The sequence below is a fragment of the Phoxinus phoxinus genome (genome assembly GCF_949152265.1).
Source record: "Phoxinus phoxinus genome assembly, chromosome: 20".
NCBI classification, from domain to species: Eukaryota; Metazoa; Chordata; class Actinopteri; order Cypriniformes; family Leuciscidae; genus Phoxinus; species Phoxinus phoxinus.
The window spans coordinates 9,037,116-9,055,942 of NC_136895.1; the positions used below are offsets into that span (position 1 = coordinate 9,037,116).

The 18,827-nt window shown below is 38.3% G+C and overlaps 1 protein-coding gene across 9 annotated transcripts in view; it reads left to right on the forward strand.

Moving 5' to 3' along the window:
- The window catches only part of pcbp4 (poly(rC) binding protein 4), an 80,028-nt gene that overhangs the window by 44,902 nt on the left and 16,299 nt on the right, over positions 1-18,827 (forward strand). For all 9 annotated transcript variants that reach the window (XM_079594116.1, XM_079594122.1, XM_079594118.1 and 6 more), the window contains 6 exons: positions 2,562-2,741; positions 5,392-5,415; positions 10,009-10,041; positions 12,595-12,711; positions 17,221-17,352; positions 18,146-18,274. In XM_079594116.1, coding sequence (XP_079450242.1) covers positions 2,634-2,741; positions 5,392-5,415; positions 10,009-10,041; positions 12,595-12,711; positions 17,221-17,352; positions 18,146-18,274 — 543 coding nt within the window. In that variant the 5' untranslated portion in view covers positions 2,562-2,633. The remainder of the gene's footprint in view (positions 1-2,561; positions 2,742-5,391; positions 5,416-10,008; positions 10,042-12,594; positions 12,712-17,220; positions 17,353-18,145; positions 18,275-18,827) is intronic.

Genomic DNA, 18,827 nt, shown 5'->3' on the forward strand with positions numbered 1-18,827 from the left:
CTCTCGTGGGCTTCTGCTTTGCTTTTTGGATTTCTGACCTACTTTTTTTTTGGAGCCCCGACTGACGTCGAAATCTTGGATGCCTTCCAGTGTTATCTGAAAACACACACCCACACCTGTAATTGAGTGGCCGCATCAACGGCAGCCTTAATTAACCTGTCGGCAGTTTTCAGACAACCGCAATGTTGGTAAATCTGAGTGGTGTTCGACGAGCAGATGTTGGTGCGTTTGATTCTATGTATCATCAACTGCTCAACCAAGTTTGCCATTAGCATGCTGTGATAGCGCTGTTTTAGCACTCGTGACGTCTGATGTAGCAGTTCCTCTGAGAGTCGAGAGCTTGTTTCATTCACCCCGAAGCTTCAACAACACTTGCCAATCAAGTTTTAAATTATGACTCATGCAGACTAATTTTGGGGACGTTTAGAAGCTGACTGAAATTTTTGAGTGCCAAGTAAGCTTGATTATGATCTCTCAGGAGATGTAGGTTACAAGCAAAACATTTAGCAATTTTTTCTTTCTTTATTTCTCAACATCAACTCTTTTTTTTCTCTATCATTACATTTTGTGGAGAGTGCACCACATGACATTTTACAACCTGAGCTAACCTTGCCTTGTCATTAAAAAGGTCAAATGATCTGATATTTTTGACCTTGACATAGTCATAAGGGTCTATAATATAATTTCTTGTTTGTTTATTTATTTATTTATTCAGATTGGTTGGATCCCATGACTTTTCTGGTCGCACCACATGACTTTGATTTAAAATTATCCTTCCTCCAGAAATCATCTCTCTTGTTGATATGTGTGATTCTGGGATTGTAGAATGCATATCAAATTATTACGGCTAATTTGGACTTCAGATTTGCTATGTTGAATATCTCCCACTGCTCTTTACACCACACTGCCTAAAAAAAGCCATCAGATGGTCTCAAAAGAGCCTGTGGTTTTTCTTTCACATAGAGGCAGGGGTGCACAAACACTGCAATTTCTTGTTTCAAAAAGAACGAAATTGCCAAAACCAGCTTCACCTCTTACTCCAATTCTGGGCCTTCACCAAAAACCGTGGAGCATGCAGTGTGGATCATTTCAACAAGCACTTACAGTCGTCCTCTCCTGCTTTGTGAGATTGGCTAAATTGGCGATGCTGACTTTGGTGCCACTGTAACAGAACACCTCATTGTCATCATTCAGCTGCTGAGGCATTGTTGGATTCACTTGTCATGGTTGTCCTCACTTAACTGAATACTTTGCACACAAGAGCAGATGGCGGGGCTATTACAGATCGTCTTATTTACCGCTGTGAGACACGCAGACTCCTGTCAAGGCAAGCAGAAACCAACACCGGTTTGAATCTGGGTTGGGGTCGTTTTCCAATCCCACACCCATCCTTTTAAGTCCCAATGAAGGCAAAATGCACATAAATATAGAAGTAGTTGACATTTCTGCAACATGTTAAATAAAACTAAAGAATATTTTATTCCAGTGGTTCCCCTATTATGCTTTTTTGAACATTACCTTTCATGCAGTGTGTAATATAGTAGTTTGTCAATGTAAAAGGCCTGCAAAGTTTCAAAGATCAAAGTCCATGACAAATAAAGTTGTCTCCTAGAAAGAATTGATTCTGATATGCCAAAATGAGCTGTCAGCAATTGTGGTTGGTTCGTGTTGTCGACATGTCGAGAAGACACTGTTTTCAGTGCTGCAAATCCACTTTGCATGCACTTCCCAAAGGATGAGGACTCTGGCTGGAACTGATACAGAATAAGCAATGCCATTGTTACTGTTTGTATCACTGTGTATAAAAGCTCCAGAGCTAAAATTCAGGTATGGTAATGGGCATTTTGTTTCCGGAACGGTAGACGAATCACAACAGACTGGGCCATCTGACCAATCAGAGCAGAGTAGACCCATCACAACAGACTGGCCATCTGACCAATCAGAGCAGAGTAGACCCATCACAACAGACTGGCCATCTGACCAATCAGAGCAGAGTAGACCTATCACAACAGACTGGCCATCTGACTAATCAGAGCAGAGTAGACCCATCACAACAGACTGGCCATCTGACCAATCAGAGCAGAGTAGACAATCACAACAGACTGGCCATCTGACCAATCAGAGCAGAGTGGACCAATCACAACAGACTGGCCATCTGACCAATCAGAGCAGAGTAGATCAATCACAACAGACTGGCCATCTGACCAATCAGAGCAGAGTAGACCAATCACAACAGACTGGACATCTGACCAATCAGAGCAGAGTAGACCAATCACAACAGATTGGCCATCTGACCAATCAGAGCAGAGTAGACCAATCACAACAGATTGGCCATCTGACCTATCAGAGCAGAGTAGACTCTCAGAAAGGAGGAGTTTAGAGAGACCGAATCTTTGAACGAACCGTTTTTAAACGCTTTGAGAAATGAGGTGATCTGCAATGCATATTATGAGAAAATGAATAAATCTATTGTAGGAGAACTTCAAAACCAAATTATCAACATTTAAAATAGCATAATATTGGTTTAAGTTATTGACAAATATTTTGTGTTGTCTTTCCAGAGTGGTGAGTGGAAGGAGAGAGTCCTGCTTCCCCCCCTCCCTGCCCATTCCATCATCCGTAGAGCATCTTTCATGCGTCTCCCTGGGTCCGAATCCCACGTCAGGATGAACTGTGAGCAGGATTTTGGAGATGGAGGCATGAACGTCACTCTAACTCTCCGGCTGCTCATGCACGGAAAGGTAAACACATATTGACACCACAAACATTTAGTATTTTCAGTGCAAGACGACACTGTGGGTAGGAACCCGACATCGATGTGTACATTTCAAAATGATACTGTTTGTACCGAAACTTCTAATGAAAACATTCATCTTAAACTCCGTGTCAATAGACTAGTTTCGCAACTACTCTTAGTGGCTCAACCATTTCAATACAGAGATGTTTTAATATAATTTAACCTGAATTGGATCAAATTAATGCATCATATATTGCTTTTTATTACTGGGTATCGATACATTGGTGTAAGTATATTTATTAAATATTAACATTTCTGATGAACTATCATTTAGATAATTCTTCCATATGTTCGTTTAGTGAAAAACAGTGTGGGAATCATGCCATGATTATTTGCAACTAGATTTTTCAGTGTATTTTACTTCTTCCAAATGTTTTGAATCTACTTGAATTCAAGTTCTTGGTAAACAAATGGTTGTAGATTTCATTGCCATGTCATTACAGTGTTGTCAACATGTTCGTTTATCTGTCAGCCAGCTGCCAGTGACAGATTTCCTACCACGTGCCTAAAACTCTCATTTGCATATCTCTAAAAAAGGAATGAGTCATTAAAAACAGTCATGAAAAACCAATGAAAACATAATCAACCGTTAATAAACTGCCACATTTATATGATTTATGTGCCAATTTATTTGATCTAAATTCTCATCAACAGATTGTAACTTGATCTTTCAATGAGGATAAACAGAGATCCTTCAAGACTTAAGTGATCCCTTACATTCTTGGCAGCTCAAAGCACACATCCTCGCTGAAAACTTTTCTAGAAACATTCGTACATGATGTCACAGCTTAATAAGTGGTGCGTGACATCAGCCTTCACACTTTTTTTAGCCAGTTGTGACACAAATCAAAAGCAACCCTATCTCACGAGAAAACATAACTGTTTTATGGGGTACAGATTTCGTAGGAATTCGTAGAAACAGAATACAGAAAAGTATGATTTTTAGAAGAAGAAAAAAACACTGAAAAATAAAGGTCCTTCATTAGCATTGACGTTCCCTAAGGAATCTATAACATCCATTAAACCTTTCCAATTCGCAAAAGTCTCTTTATAGTGGAAAAAAATTATTTATATTATCAAAATGTTGTTCATACCATAAGAAAAACATGGTTTTAAGCGTGCATGAAGGTCCACCCTAATACTATCAGTGGGTCGTAACCAGATCGCACGCATGAATTGTTTAAATTTATTTGAATTTGCCACCAAATTCACCAAAATTTTAAATAGCTAAATTGCGATAAAAGGGTGTTGAGCCACCTGACAATCTAAAATGTGCTTACCGCTTTCACACTCTTTGAGTGTGTTTGTATGCCCATTTGTCAAGCATACTTTAAAGGGATAGTTCACCAAAAAAATAAAATTTTGTCATTAATTACTTACCCCCATGTTGTTCCAAACCCGTAAGACATTAGTTCATCTTCGGAACACAAATGAAGATATTTATGAACTCTGAGAGAATTTAATGAAATCTCGCGTCTCAATGAGGTTACACCACTGGAGGCACATGGATTACTTTTATGATGTCTTTACTACCTCTCTGGGTCTTTAAAGTGGTAGTTGCGTAGACTGTCAATGGAGGGACATAAAGCTCTCAGATTTCATCAGAACGATCTTCATTTGTGTTCCGAAGATGAACGAAAGTCTTGGAAAGACATGGAAGTGAGTAATTAAATGAACCGTATGTAAGATTGTGGCCAAAACTGGTACTGCAATCACTTTCAAATTACTGTAGAGCGGTGTATCCCCTCCCCCCTGACTCGAGGTTGCCAGATAGGCTGCAGGACCCAGCAGGAACGTAGGCTGCTATAAGGAGCTTCCAATGGCAAGAGAGCAGAGCTGGCAACCCGGATGCCGAAACACTACTGACTTCGTGATTGGTAGATAGGTGGAGGGTGGAGTATCAGGCCAAAACACAACATGACAACATCCACATCAGTTGAGGGCTGCAACTTCACTTTTAAATGACAATATCCTGGCCGTACTACTGTTGTCAGTGATATTAGTATTTGAAATTAACATGATTTCTTAATGTCTACTGACATATCAGGGCTATTTTATGATTAATTGAAATACATTTCTTACATACGGTTCCTTTAATGACAGCATTCATATTTTTGGGTGAACGTAACCCTTTAACTAAAGTCAACATGAAATCAATAAACATTTTGAACGGTTAATCAGTGCATGTTAATCTAAAGAAGAAAAGTTTGGCTTTTTAATATTGAATCAAAATAGAATGTGATTAAACCCTGCTCCGCCTTTAAAATGACTTTGGCTCACATCACTACGGTGGCAACTTTCACAATCCAATTCGTTCCTGATAGATTTGTTCTTAGATATCACACTTTTTTGGTAACATTTGTCAAATGGGTTATCAACACCATCTTGTGCTGACTTTAAACCTGAGATGGGACATTTAAAAGGTACAGAGTGCTTCCGGAGCCTGGAGGGCCCTGATCTAATATGGTTCCACGTGATCCCGAGTGCACAGATACTCCAGACCCAGCCTACCTCATCAAAACCCACAGACAGATGAGCGGCGAGTGAGCCCGCTGATCAATAAGCTGACATTTGCTTTGTTTCTCTTTTCACAGGAGGTCGGCAGCATCATAGGCAAGGTGAGCGATTCTCTTTGTTCCCGTTGTCCCTGCTGTTGACTTATTAGATTTGGTGGATGCGTCTTGAGATTTTTTTTTTTGTCACTATTGGTTTTTTTTCTTTCTTTGTATTAGATTGTTCTTGCAATCTTTCTCACAAACCTTTAGGTTACAATCCAAAAAAAAAACGCAGATTAGAAACCCACAGAATGTATCACTACAGGACTTGATGTTTCCTAGCAAATGGATTGTTAAATGCGACGAGTCGTAAATCAAATGTATTAATGATCTGGATGTATTGCATTGTTAAAATCTACAGCTAGCTCTGTTTATCCCCAGAGCGAGTGCAATTGTCTAAACATGGCACAATCTCTTGGAGAGGCCCAAATGTAGATGTCACAATGATTAGTAAACAGTGTGTCAGCTACTGATGAGATGATTTTTGTGGGGTTTCTGTTCCCTACCTCGGCCAACTCTAGGTCCTGGAGCTACAAAACACAAATACACAGTTGTTGGCATTTATTTGGCTCTAAATTAATCTCTCGCGATACAAAGCTCTCTTCAGAACTGGCCTGCTAATAGGTCTCTGGGCCTTTGCCAGAGCTTGGCCTCAGGACCAGAGCCAGACAGAAGGATACAGACCCGCTCTGAGCTCCACAGGGGTCCCCGTTGCTGCAAATACGTCTCCTCGAAAACACCAGTGCACTCCGTTGTCTAGCACAAAATGAATCGAAAAGTAAACAAAGTATGTTGCAATGTCCTAAAAGTGGTATCTTCAGATCACAACATCCAAACAATAAATCAAGAACAAGCTTGGCTACGCTTCCCGTTGCAGGGATCTGGTCGATCGATAAAATAGAGCCTAGCTGCAACAAGTAGAGCCAAAACATACTCTAACGCAAGTATGCGAATGGAAATGTCCTTGCCACGCAAATTCGATTTCATATTGTGTTCTGACACTTTTTGGAAGGCAGAAGCTCAACCTGTGCGTTTCATTTTCAGCGCTGCCACAAGTGGCGTTATAACTTTATAGGTAGCTAACTAAATCGTAATGCATTGATAACTCTATCGTCCTCCCTGAGTAAACGTTCCTTGTTAGACAAACTTGATGCGTTTAATTTTCAGCGTTGCCACAAGGGGTGGTATAGTTGAAGACGTCAGATGCAAAAGCCTCTAAGTACCATCTGAAATTTTATCAAGCTTGTATGTTTATGTTCATTTATTTCACTTTAATGGCAATGGAAATGACCTATTAATTGTCATTAAAGTGAAATTACTGAACTTAAATATACAAGCTTGATAAAAATGCTAATTTTAGAAGAAAGTTTCAGATGGCACTTGGAGGCTTTTGCATCTGAAGTCTTCAGTTGTTGTTAGCGTATATTATTTTCTACTACAGTCAGTTTTCAATTTCAGATAGACTACTAATATGCCAGAACAACAGTTTAAAGATAATTTGGCTGAGCAAGTTTGCTAAAATTAGTTCAAACGTCAACATGTTTATAGATAGCTTACCGAATCATAAAACATTTATAACTCTATTGGTCGCTTGAGTAAATGTTCCTTGATACGCAAACTCGATTTCATATTTCATTCTGAAACTTTTGGAAATGCAGTGAAACAAAAAAACTAGTTTGTTAAACTTATCGTGTGCATTTAATTTTTTAGCATTACCACAAGGGGTGCTATAGTTGTTGTTAGCGTAATTTATATTCTACTATAGTCACTTTTTTATTTCTGATCAACTACTTTTTTTTGCCAGAACAACAGTTTAAAGCTCATTTGGCTGAGCAAGTTTACTAAAATTTGTTTAACCATCAACTTGTTTATAGATAGCTTACTAAATCATAACACATTAATAACTCTATTGCCCTTTTGAGTAAACGTTCCTTGATACGCAAACTTGACTTCATATTGTGTTTTGACACTTTTGGGAAGTTAGAGAAATAAAAAATCATATTTGCATAGCTCAACATGTGCATAGATAGCTAACTGAATCATAACACGTTGATAACTCTATTGGCCGCTTGATTTTTCTTCATACGCAAACTTGATTTCATATTTAATTCTGACACTTTTGGAAATGCAGCGAAACAAAAAAAAAACGAGTTTGCTTAACTTATCGTGTGCATTTCATTTTCTAGCATTACCACAAGGGGAGATATAGTTGTTGTTGTTAGCGTAAATTGTATTCTACTTTTTGATTTCAGATCAATTACTAAAATAGCGAAACAGAACACCTAAGTATGAAGGTCCACTCCTAAACCTAGCCATCAGGATTATACAAAAACGTACAAATGAGATTGCACGAACATTAGCTACAAGTTGGAAGTAAACGTTTCTTGCTACACAAACTCTATTTTATATTGTGTTCTGACACTTTAGGAAATGCTGCAAAGCAAAAAAACGAGTTAGCATAGCTCATCGCGTGTTTCATTTTCAGCATTGCCACAAGGGGCGCTATACTTGTCGTTAGCTCTTACATTATATTCTACTACAGCCAGTTTTTGATTTCAGACCAACTACTATCATGGCAGAACAGTAACTTAATCTGCCAACAACCATAATCCGTGTTTATAGCTAGCTAGCTGAGTCATAACACATTGATAACAATCACCCCTTAAGTATCGAGGTTATGCACTGTTTCTGTTCGTTGGCCAGGCATTCGTGTCTGCATTTAAATACTTGTGTAGAGTATCTTTCTGGCAGTAGTTCCTTCCAGTACTGGCAAATTTCCTAAATCAAAGTGTAACATTGCTGTATCAAAAAGAAAAAGTTAAAAAGCCCTCATCTGTTTGATGCATTAATTTATGCCAGAGTTAGTCGTTTCATTGGGCTAATTTAAATGGTACGTGTCTCATCGTGGGTTGAATCCATATGCAGCTGTCCCAAGGCTTTTGGGTGACATTTGTGGAATGATGATCATGCAATGCTTAATCACGTCCCAGTATAAGATCAGCTAAACGATGACTTTGACATCCTCTATTGTCTTCTTTTTCCCACTCTTGTTTTTTCTCTGAAGAATAGTAAATTAATGAAGGCCTGTGGTGTAGAGCTCCTCACGGTGAAATCAATAACCAAGGCTTGGTTTCCCGGACAAAGATTAAACACAGTCCTAGACTAAATCTGTGCCGTTACCGGTGGTTCTCCATCACAAATCTTCATTGGAGATATTGGTGGGGGAGGGCTATCTAGAGTCGATTACTATTCGTAATGCGTCTTCAGGAGAAAGAAATGAAAGTTAATTGTGTATTATAAGGAGAAAGAGAGCTCGGCCACAGTTGACGATGTTTTATTTGACATGAATAAAAAAGAGTAACGGATGCAGTCGTTCAGTTGGCGTCATTCATGAAACACAAGGCATCATCCACAGCCTTGTTTTTGTTCATGCAAGCTTTTTTGTTCATAAATCATTGCAGTGAATTTAAATAAATAAAAAATAATAATATTAACATTATGTATGGAAACACTGATTTTTCATTTTATTATTTGTTGTAGCCTTCTGACGAAAATTTCTAAAATTCTGAATTTAGTTGACAAAAATACATTTTATGTACAAAATAATGAAAAACTTAAAGGTAGATTTTAGTATCATTGAGATAATATTATAGTTTATATTAATTATTTTAATTATTTTTTTCTCATATTTTTCAGTTACATTTACATTTTTGTCAAAGTTTTAGTAATTTTAATTTGTGTTTGTCATTTATATTATTTTTTAGTATGCATAGTTATTTTAGTACATCAAGGTAAACTAAATGAAAATGAGAAATTAAATAAGTCTAAATATTATTATAAATATTTGTATTTTAGATAACATTTAATTCAAGTAGCAAAACTTTTTTTTATTTTTTTACAGTTTTAGTTTTGGTGAACTATAACAACCCTACATTGATGAATACCAACAATTTAAGTTATTTAAGTTTCATTGGCCAAATGATCAACACACAAGAGCGCAACTGTACAACGTATTGTAACAAACTGTACTTGTGTTCTTCCACAGCCTTGTTTTTGTTCAAATCAAATGAAATATGGTGTCAGCAGTTTTAAAGAACTCTGTGGCATGCATTTTTTATTGGCATTAAGGGAAGTTTTATAAGATGGGTGGTCTTGAAAACATCTCATGTGAAATTTCAATTTCCTTGATAAATTAAAAACCCCCAAGTCCCACTTCACCTGTGTTATGACATATCCAATCATCCTTTTAGCCCATCTAAAGACAATGAAACGCCAGCCAAGCGTGTTAAAGCAGATCTTCGGATCTGCAGTCATGACTATGCCGCACACGTTAGCTTCTGTGTCTGAGATAGCGAGACACTATCTGAGGCTATCTAAGTGATTCATGGACTATTGATTCCCAAGTCAGTCCAATTGCAGAGCCTTCGATTGGAAAACCTGTTCCCCTGAGGCATATGCATGCAGATGCCATATTGCTGTGTAGCGAAGCAGAATTGATATTAATTTCAGCTATCTGTTCAACTAGTCAAACTCACTTTATCCTCCACTATAAGCCATTGTGAAAGACAGCCACTCTGGGGAAACAACATATCACACAAACAAACATGAGAGAAAGGCAATGAGTGCTTTATGATCTTCTTTTTTCTCCCCCTACAGAAAGGAGAGACTGTGAAAAGGATACGAGAGGAGGTAAGCCACATGCTACTCAAAGATGTTGTCTTTCTCAGCCTCCCAGCATGCATCATGCATGCAGAACAGACGGTATTCTTTTGAAGCTAGCGCCACATGGAATTCTACACATAAATGTGGATTCATGCTGGAAAAAAGACAACGAAACGCCCTTATTACCCACATACGTCCTGAAAACAGTTGATGTCCGCCACATTAAAGCTGAAAGACTGCAGAAGACATGAATATTTAAATGAAGCCTTTCATCTCAAGGGCGCATGACGGCGCACAGGCTGCGACCACTAATTCATTAGTTTGATATGAATGCTTTGGTATTTTCAAGGTAGCTGCTAATAACAATAGCTTCCGGATAAAGATTGAAGTGGGTAACCAGGGAGAAAAAACCCAGGCGTGGGTGAGAGTGTCCCTCCGAGAATATATATATATATATATTTATTTTTTTTCTTCTGACACTGATGATCAGTAGAAATTCTTCATGAGGTAACAAAAGCACACATAGTCTCTTATTCTCTAGCTCGCTTGCACCCTTACCTAAAGGTTTTTGCTTCCTTACAACATAAAATGACAAAAAGACTGTTTTCTTCTACCTAATTAATGGTTTGAGGGTGGAAAATGTGAACGCAAGCCTGCACATGAGGCATTTTCTATTGCATTGGTTGGGACACCACAGGGGTCAATCCTGGGCCCGATAAATGTCATAAACAGAAGATATTGCTAATGGATGTTTTTCTCTGCTGTTCAGTGCTGTAACTAGGAAAAGGAATAGCTCTTCCTGAAAAGAAAGTCTGTCATCATGTACTTGCCCCATGTCACACCAATTCCAAATGATTTTCTTTCTTCTGTGGAATGCAAAAGGAGACATTTTGAAGAATGTTCACACTTCTATATTCCGTACAACAAAAACATATAGTTACCAGGGATTTTAAAGCTATCAAAAAAGCACAAGAAAAGTGCACTATAATCCAAATCTTCTGAAGAAACAGGTTTAGAATGACATGAGGGTGAGTAATACATGACTAAACTGTAGTTTTTGAGGTAAATTATTCAAGTTTTCAAGTTTATTTGTATAGCGCTTTTCACAATACATATTGTTTCAAAGCAGAAACAATAAATTACTTCTATTAATATATATATATATAAATACCTTGTCTTTTTGTCTGCAAAGTTCAAACCACAAACAGTCCAACATTATATTACTAAAATATTTATTGGGAAATAAGTCATACCTGAACTATACTTTAAGTCACAGCAGGTCAATATTGCATTGTTGAATAAATTAGTTTATTATTACATTCAGAAATAAGGCAAAAATTTCCGGTAAATAAAGTGAAACAATTACAAACTTTATTAACACTATAAAATTAGTTTTAGGTCCCCTGGCTAACACATCCTTGTTATGTAACGGTATTCAGAACAGAGCAGGAATGAAAAATAAAGTATAAAACAAACATAAATTCTAGTGAACAACAATTATTCTAAATGCCAAGCCTTAACAAATGTATATAAAGCGAAACTAAAACTGCCGTCATGTGGGAAATGCGCTACACAAATAAACTTGGGCTCACGCACAGCTCTCATCTGGCTTAAATGCATAGACATTAAACGCATTATATACTTATATGTGATCATTTTTTACAATTATATAATACAGTAAACACGGCAAACATTTAGTAAAGATATAAATGTCTATACACTATATATGTAAATATCTGTACATTATACATAAATTGCATAAAATGTGTAAATTATGCCGCCGATAAACAGTTGCATTTGCATGCATTTGTGCGTGATTGATAGAGAGATCAGTTTAAGTGAAGCTGACAGTCAGAGCTCTGCAGGAAAATGAATCACCCAGTCCAGATCTCTGCTGGAGATCCACACATTTGGACAGAACACACGCGATATGCAGAACTAGTTTCCCTGAGGTTTTAAGTTTAATCCCATCCGAATCGAACACGTCTGTGTTTTTCTCACACAAAAACAGAACAAATTGCTTACTATTTTCTCGAGCATCCTCTGAGAAATCTAATCTCGTCTGGATAGGAATGTGCTGTGGTTTATTATTTTTTCTCAAGGTTGAATACCGAAACTAAAACAAAATTTATTGTTGCGTTGCCTAGTGTACATTCATTATGGTTTAAGGTGTTTTTCCCAATTTACAGTGTAAAATAACAGTTGGTGGTTCAAGTATTGCTGGCATCCCACCTGATGTAGATTAAAATACATTTTTGTTAATATTTTATGTGGTAAAAAATGCACTCACAAAAAAAAAAAAAGTTTCTAAGGCACATATTTCGAATGGCCCACTTTAAACACACACACACACACACACACACACACACACACACACACACTTTTCGAAGTTGTAAGTAAAACAAAGATAATTGGAGTACGCGTTACAAAAAAAATGCTATCTCAGTCTTTATACTTATGCTTAAATCAATGTGTTACTAATAATTTGTGAAATTTCTAGCAATTTCTGAGTAAAAAATTAAATTCTACACATTTTTTCATGCCATTAATTGATGTGCTTTTACTATTCCACCCATACAGAGCAGTGCACGCATCAACATCTCAGAAGGCTCGTGCCCAGAGAGAATCATCACCATCACGGGCGCCACAGAATGTGTGTTTAGAGCCTTCACTATGATCACAATCAAACTGGAAGAGGTCAGTACAACAAAACTGCTCTTGCATATACAATCATGCAGAGCAATAAACCATAAAATATGACATAAACATGCATGTTAATGTGCCAACATTAGAGAAATGTTCCCATGAAAAAATTGACCATGTTTGCTCTGTTAAAACATGCATTTATTCTAATCTTATTGTGTGTAAAAATTATTTTTAAAAATGGATGTCAATCCCAATGTATAATTACTTTGCAAATAACCGACTTTTGCTAAAAAATTATAATTTCTGTTCGATTTGCAGCAATAAAGCTGTCAAGATAAACTCCTTTGAACTATTTGAATTTCAGCAATTTTGAGAGATGGTTTGTAAGAGCAGCTGGATGAAACAGTCGTGGGTAGTTTTCTTATACCGTCAGTCGGTCCCATAGCAGTGGGGTGCCTATCTGTTGTAGGATAGCCTCAGAAATGTTATTTGAACCCCTACACGTTACGTTCCCTTGGTGATGCCAGTGAACGTTTACTGAAAAGAGACATACAGATCTCTGAAAAGTGCTAGACGCCGTAGAATGCGATGGGACTAAAAAAACAACAGCATTTGAAGCTGATGTGTGTCATATACTTCAAATACGTTATTGCCTGACGGCAACATTAACTCAACCAATGGTGTGAGTTTGGGGGCGGGATCTGATTTGCGGAGCAATGACAGTTTTAAACCTTTCCCTGCCATTGACAAGTTTTTACATGTTTTCACTGTTATACGGTAGGGGGCGCTCTTACGAATCTTCTGAAAGAGCACTGAATCTCTGGATCCAAAAACAAAGCGATGAAAAAGATATTCATAAACCAGTGGTGTGTTCGAAATCGCCCCCTATACCCTCATTCACTATCAAATAGTGCCCTATTTAAGGGTATGGGGGCAATTTCGGACACAGCGGAGAAAGGTTGTTTATGCACAAATAAACTAATGCGATTATCAAACATTCAACAGCGTAGAAATCAAAACTGCATAAATTTACCCCCCAAAAAAGTTAAACCCAAGTGTTGAAAAAAAAAAAGGATGATTGATGCTAGAATATAGCAGAGACTCTTCTTTCTTTTGATATACTGAGTGTAATCTTCTGTGGACTATGAACATTTTGTGAAAATGATAATAAATGCTGCCTCTGACTGGCAACTATTTTTGTAAACGCCGGTGGGGAAAGAGTTAAGCTTTAAGTAAATTTGGAGGAAATTGTCCAATTAAAAAGTTAAAGGTAAATGCAAAATGCAGATGTAAACCTGAAAACGCACAGTCGTTTATAGAAACACAAATAGACGCATCACACATTCATATGTATTAATAGCATCAGTAGAGTTATATAACTGGCAGTCAATGAGGTGTGTCTGTCTGCCTGAAGCATGTCTGCTCTACACCCACCAAGTAATAATGAATCTTCTCACTCCTGCTAAATCCATTATGTATTTGATATCCTTTCATAGAAGGCATGGAGCCATTCATTAAACATCTGGTAGGAATTTCCCTGTCCGCCGCACAAGTCCGTGCGAAGAGTCTGAAGAGTCACCATAGAAACCCCTAAGGTGGCGGTGGGGTTCGTTTATGCCGAGAATATCATGTGCATTACTGGTTGAATTTGACAAGAAGCTCTATTGAGTACTGGCCCGGCTTTGATCCAGAATGTTTTCGCTGCTCTTGAAGTCAGCTGAGAACACAGATGACATCTTAAAGCCATGTCTCACAGAGTTTTGGATGCATGAGATATGATAGAATAGACAGTTGGGAGAAGACTGTGAAAGTCTAGACTTGAAAAAAATATATATATTATCTAAAAATGTCATGAGATACTAGATTTCATTCAATAATAATTGCACAAGGTTCTTTTGTGGGAAATGTTTGCACGTTATATTTTTGAAGGTCATATTGCTGCTGGTAATTTGTGGTACTACAACAACAGAAGGCAAATGAATGGCACTAAACAACAAAATAATATCAGATTTTTTTTTTTTTTTTGCATGCTTTCAACCCAGTCACTGTGATTTTGCCAAGTAAGACATGTTCCTGGGTCAACATATTTTTTTGATCCTGGAACAACATTCTTGTCTGAAAACTTCTAACCCTATCCCTACCCCTTAACCTAACCCTACATATACGTTATCCCTAAAATCAGGGGGACATGGTAGGTGAAAAACACTGATGTAGAAGCACCTGACCCTGGTTGTAAGCCTAAACTTGACATAAACTGTAAAAATTGTCCCTCAAATCAGATTGGTTGATTGAAATGTTGTTCCAGGATCAACAAATATGTTGATCCAAGAACATGTTGCACTTGATGAAATCAGGTTCTGCGTCACCGTGATTTTTCCAAGTAAGACATGTTCCTGGAACAACATTATTGTCTGAAAATTTAGTCCTAGTCCTATCCCTACCTCTAAACCTAACCCTACCTATAACATATCCCTAAAATCATAAAATCCCTCAATCAGGGAAATGATAGGTGAATAACTCCTAACTAATGTAGAAGCTCCTAACCCTGGTTGCATGCATAAAATTGACATAAACTGTAAACTTGTCACTCAAATCTGATCCAGTAACATGCTGTACTTGGTGAAATCAGGTTCACTTTTTCAACCCTGAGTTGTTGTTGCATATGCTTTAAAACAGCTCCTTAGTTGCATCAGATCAAGAGCCCATATAAATTGTCATAAATTCTAGGCCAGGACCCGCTTACTCAACAGATAATATGCAAATAAGACAGAGTCAATCTGCTGAGTGTAATATCTAAATTGATATTTTATTATGGAAGGTTGTTAAATGAGACGAGAGGTATGACCGGTAAAGGGTTTGTGTGACGCCCAACATTAAGAATGAATCAGGGGATTTAGTCACCGCCATTAAGACTGGGGCATATTAATATCTCTACTAATTCTGCAGAGAAAAGACTACAGAAAGCCACAAAGAAGGACAAGATAGAATTTGAGAATATAATTAGGATATTCCTTCTCATATTTTCCCCCTGAAACTCTTACAAGAAAAGATGCACAGTTTTCTTTTTTCCACCTCCCCTTCGTTCTCTGGAGGTTTTAGGGCGAGACGTTGAAAGAACACAACAACAGCGTCTTCAAACCCCTAGCGCTGATGGAAACACTAAACAGAGAAGAAAAAGACTCGCTAGCTCTACTTTCCGAGACGCCACTCGAGGCGTATTCATTCTGCTCACGTAGGTGAGGTCTGGGTTGATGGGCAGAGAGACAGCACACGCTATTTACATTTCAAACTCTGCAAGATTCCTGCTTCCCCCTAATTGATTGCAGCAGTGGTGGGCCACGATTCTGGCTGATATTTATTACCTGGTTTAATTAAAGAGAAAGCCTCTGAATCTGCACTGGCTGAATAATGGACGTTGAAGCTGATTTCTTGTAGTGCCAGGAATGTAAGAGTGGAACACAAGTTGTCCTCTTCTGCTTAAAGGGATAGATCAGCTAAATATGATCAGCATTCGGATTGTTGAGCTAAATTTTCATGTCATTTAAATCTTCATGCAGCTGTTTTTTCATTGAATGATTATGTGACCACATGTAAAGCTCTGAAAGGGACCACCAAAAATGGACCAGAAAAGTATCATAACATTTGTTCATACAACTTGTCTTATGCAGACATTCAGCAAACTTCAGAAAACTTATTGACAGGTTTTTTTATGTAGCCCACCTTGAAAATACAAGTCACACCTTGATAGAGACAAGTGGGGATGGCAGGTGGGTAAATATCATTTAATTTGGTCATAAAAATCAATGGGTGTCTTCGATGGCGGTGCAGTCGGCTATAACCTTTTGTTAGAGGGGATATCGATCTGCAAACTCTGAATAGAGAAATTGATTAAAGTGGCTTTGGTAAAGAACGTTTCATCAGATTGCAATCAAAAGCCATGAAGGGTCAGTGGTGCACAATGGCATTTTCAAACCGGGGAACAAAGAATGTACGTTAACGATCCTTGTGAATTATGAGGACATCATTCAAATGGGAATCACCAGATTAACTCATGGTGTGTCTCGAATCTTGTTGAAGAATGCCAGGCTCGATACTAAGGATTTTTTTTCCTACTGGTCGGGCCAGTGATTCTAATAAATAAGATTATGGCACCAACATTTTAGATAGTGAAATGTCACAGCTCTCAACTCCAATTTCGATAGCTCAGCAAAAATACTATATTGCAAATATTGCACCTTTGTTTGATCCCATCTGGAAAATCCAGGTTAAGCCGGTAGCAGCAGTCTTGGTAGAAGAAGCATGTCAAATGGCCAGTTCCCTCAGGGAGTAACCTGGGGTTTAATCTCTTGTTCAAAGGGGAATAATGGTGATAGATTATGGATCACTGCTTGCAGGTTTAAACCTGAAACGTTCTAGTTACCCAACCAGATCTTTATCCTGGTTCCAAACCACCCTGAATCACATTTGCTCTTTTGAAAGATCCTTTACAAGTCACACCACAACTTTCAGTTGTCCAACTGTTGTGACAACACGTCATCCATTCTATGTTTGGCCCTCAAGGACTTGGCTGCTCTTGTGGCGAATGGCACAGTCACTAGTAAGCCTCCAGTTACGCTGCGGCTGGTCATCCCGGCCAGTCAGTGCGGTTCCCTCATCGGCAAGGGCGGCTCCAAAATCAAAGAGATCCGAGAGGTGAGTGCTTTTCCATATCCCTATCTTTCTTTTCTCTGCCCCATGACGTCCATGTTAGGACTACTTGCGCTGTTGCATATTTCATGGGTTTGGATGCCAGTAAAAGCCCATTTATTTTACATTTATGGTCTCTGGGCTGTTAGGATGGTATGAGGTAATGGTGAATGGTCTGTCACGCTAAATTTGGAGTGTTCTGTAATGCAGTTGAAGGGGGGTGTGGGCAACGGGAAGGTTGTTGGAGTTAGGGGAATATCAAGTGCGTTCAAATAATCAAAGCAATAGAGTACGTTTTAAAACGGGGATGTTTGGTTGGAGGCTTTCAAGTTAGTAGCACCAGGTAAACAGTTTTTGTTGACGACCAGCTTACAACTTATTTTAAAAGTGACCCATATCCGATATCTTCATTTACACTAAACTTGGCAAAACAGCCAAAGGTAGACGTACTGGCCCGGAAAAGATTTGGCCAAAAAGGAAGTAAAAACGGCGTGATTTGCAATGGACGCAGACGAACTGATAATACAAGTCTTTGCTTTCCGCACCATCTTTAAAGGTCAGCAAAACTTTGGGTTGAGCTTTCGTGCAGGAGCCAATCCTCCTCTTAGTAGAATCACCAACCCTAAATAAAGACGCCTGAACTTAAACATGCTAATCAAGGTTTTAAGGATTACTCGAAACTTTCAGACAGGTGTGTGGGAGCCAAACTCTGCATGAAGCTGGCTCTCCAGGAGTAAGATTTGACACCTGACCTATGTAAAACAGTGTACTAATGATCTGTTCTTCCGTTGTGTGGCAGAAAACAGGGGCTCAGGTACAGGTGGCAGGAGATCTGCTCCCTAACTCCACAGAGAGAGGCGTGACGATATCTGGCAGTCAGGACGCCATCATCCAGTGTGTAAAGCTCATCTGCACTGTAATACTGGAGGTAATTTGACTCCAAGCTAATCCATTTGGCTTCATTAACACATTTGTATGCATGCATTGGCCTTGAAAAACTGTTGTGGGTGACTATTGTGTGATATTCTTAATCTACAAGACTTCAAAGGCTTCTGTACTTCAAAGACGGCATACTGGTTTTCAGTAGTAGCTTTAGTGGCAGTGAAAAGAATGGATGCAATACATTTCTGTAGCCTAAACAGATATTTTTATTGCTTTTTGCAGCTGTCAAATACTTTTTTCAAAGATACTTGATCTAACTAACTGCATGTTAAAAATCATTACAGTAATGATTATTGAATGTGTTCTCAGATCTCCCGCAGCATGAAATGCATTTCCTCTCAAATGGTTTTTCTTTTGCACATAAATTGTTCAGGAAAAGATTTTAGCGTTTTTATTCAGTGGATTGTAATGCATGCGTCCTGGTCGTTCTGTTTAATTATTAATGGACCGGATGAGGGCCAGATTGTTGACTGCGACACTGCCCATTTTAGGAATCCTCAACTGTCTGCCCGCTCCAGGATGCAAATTATGCAAAGTAA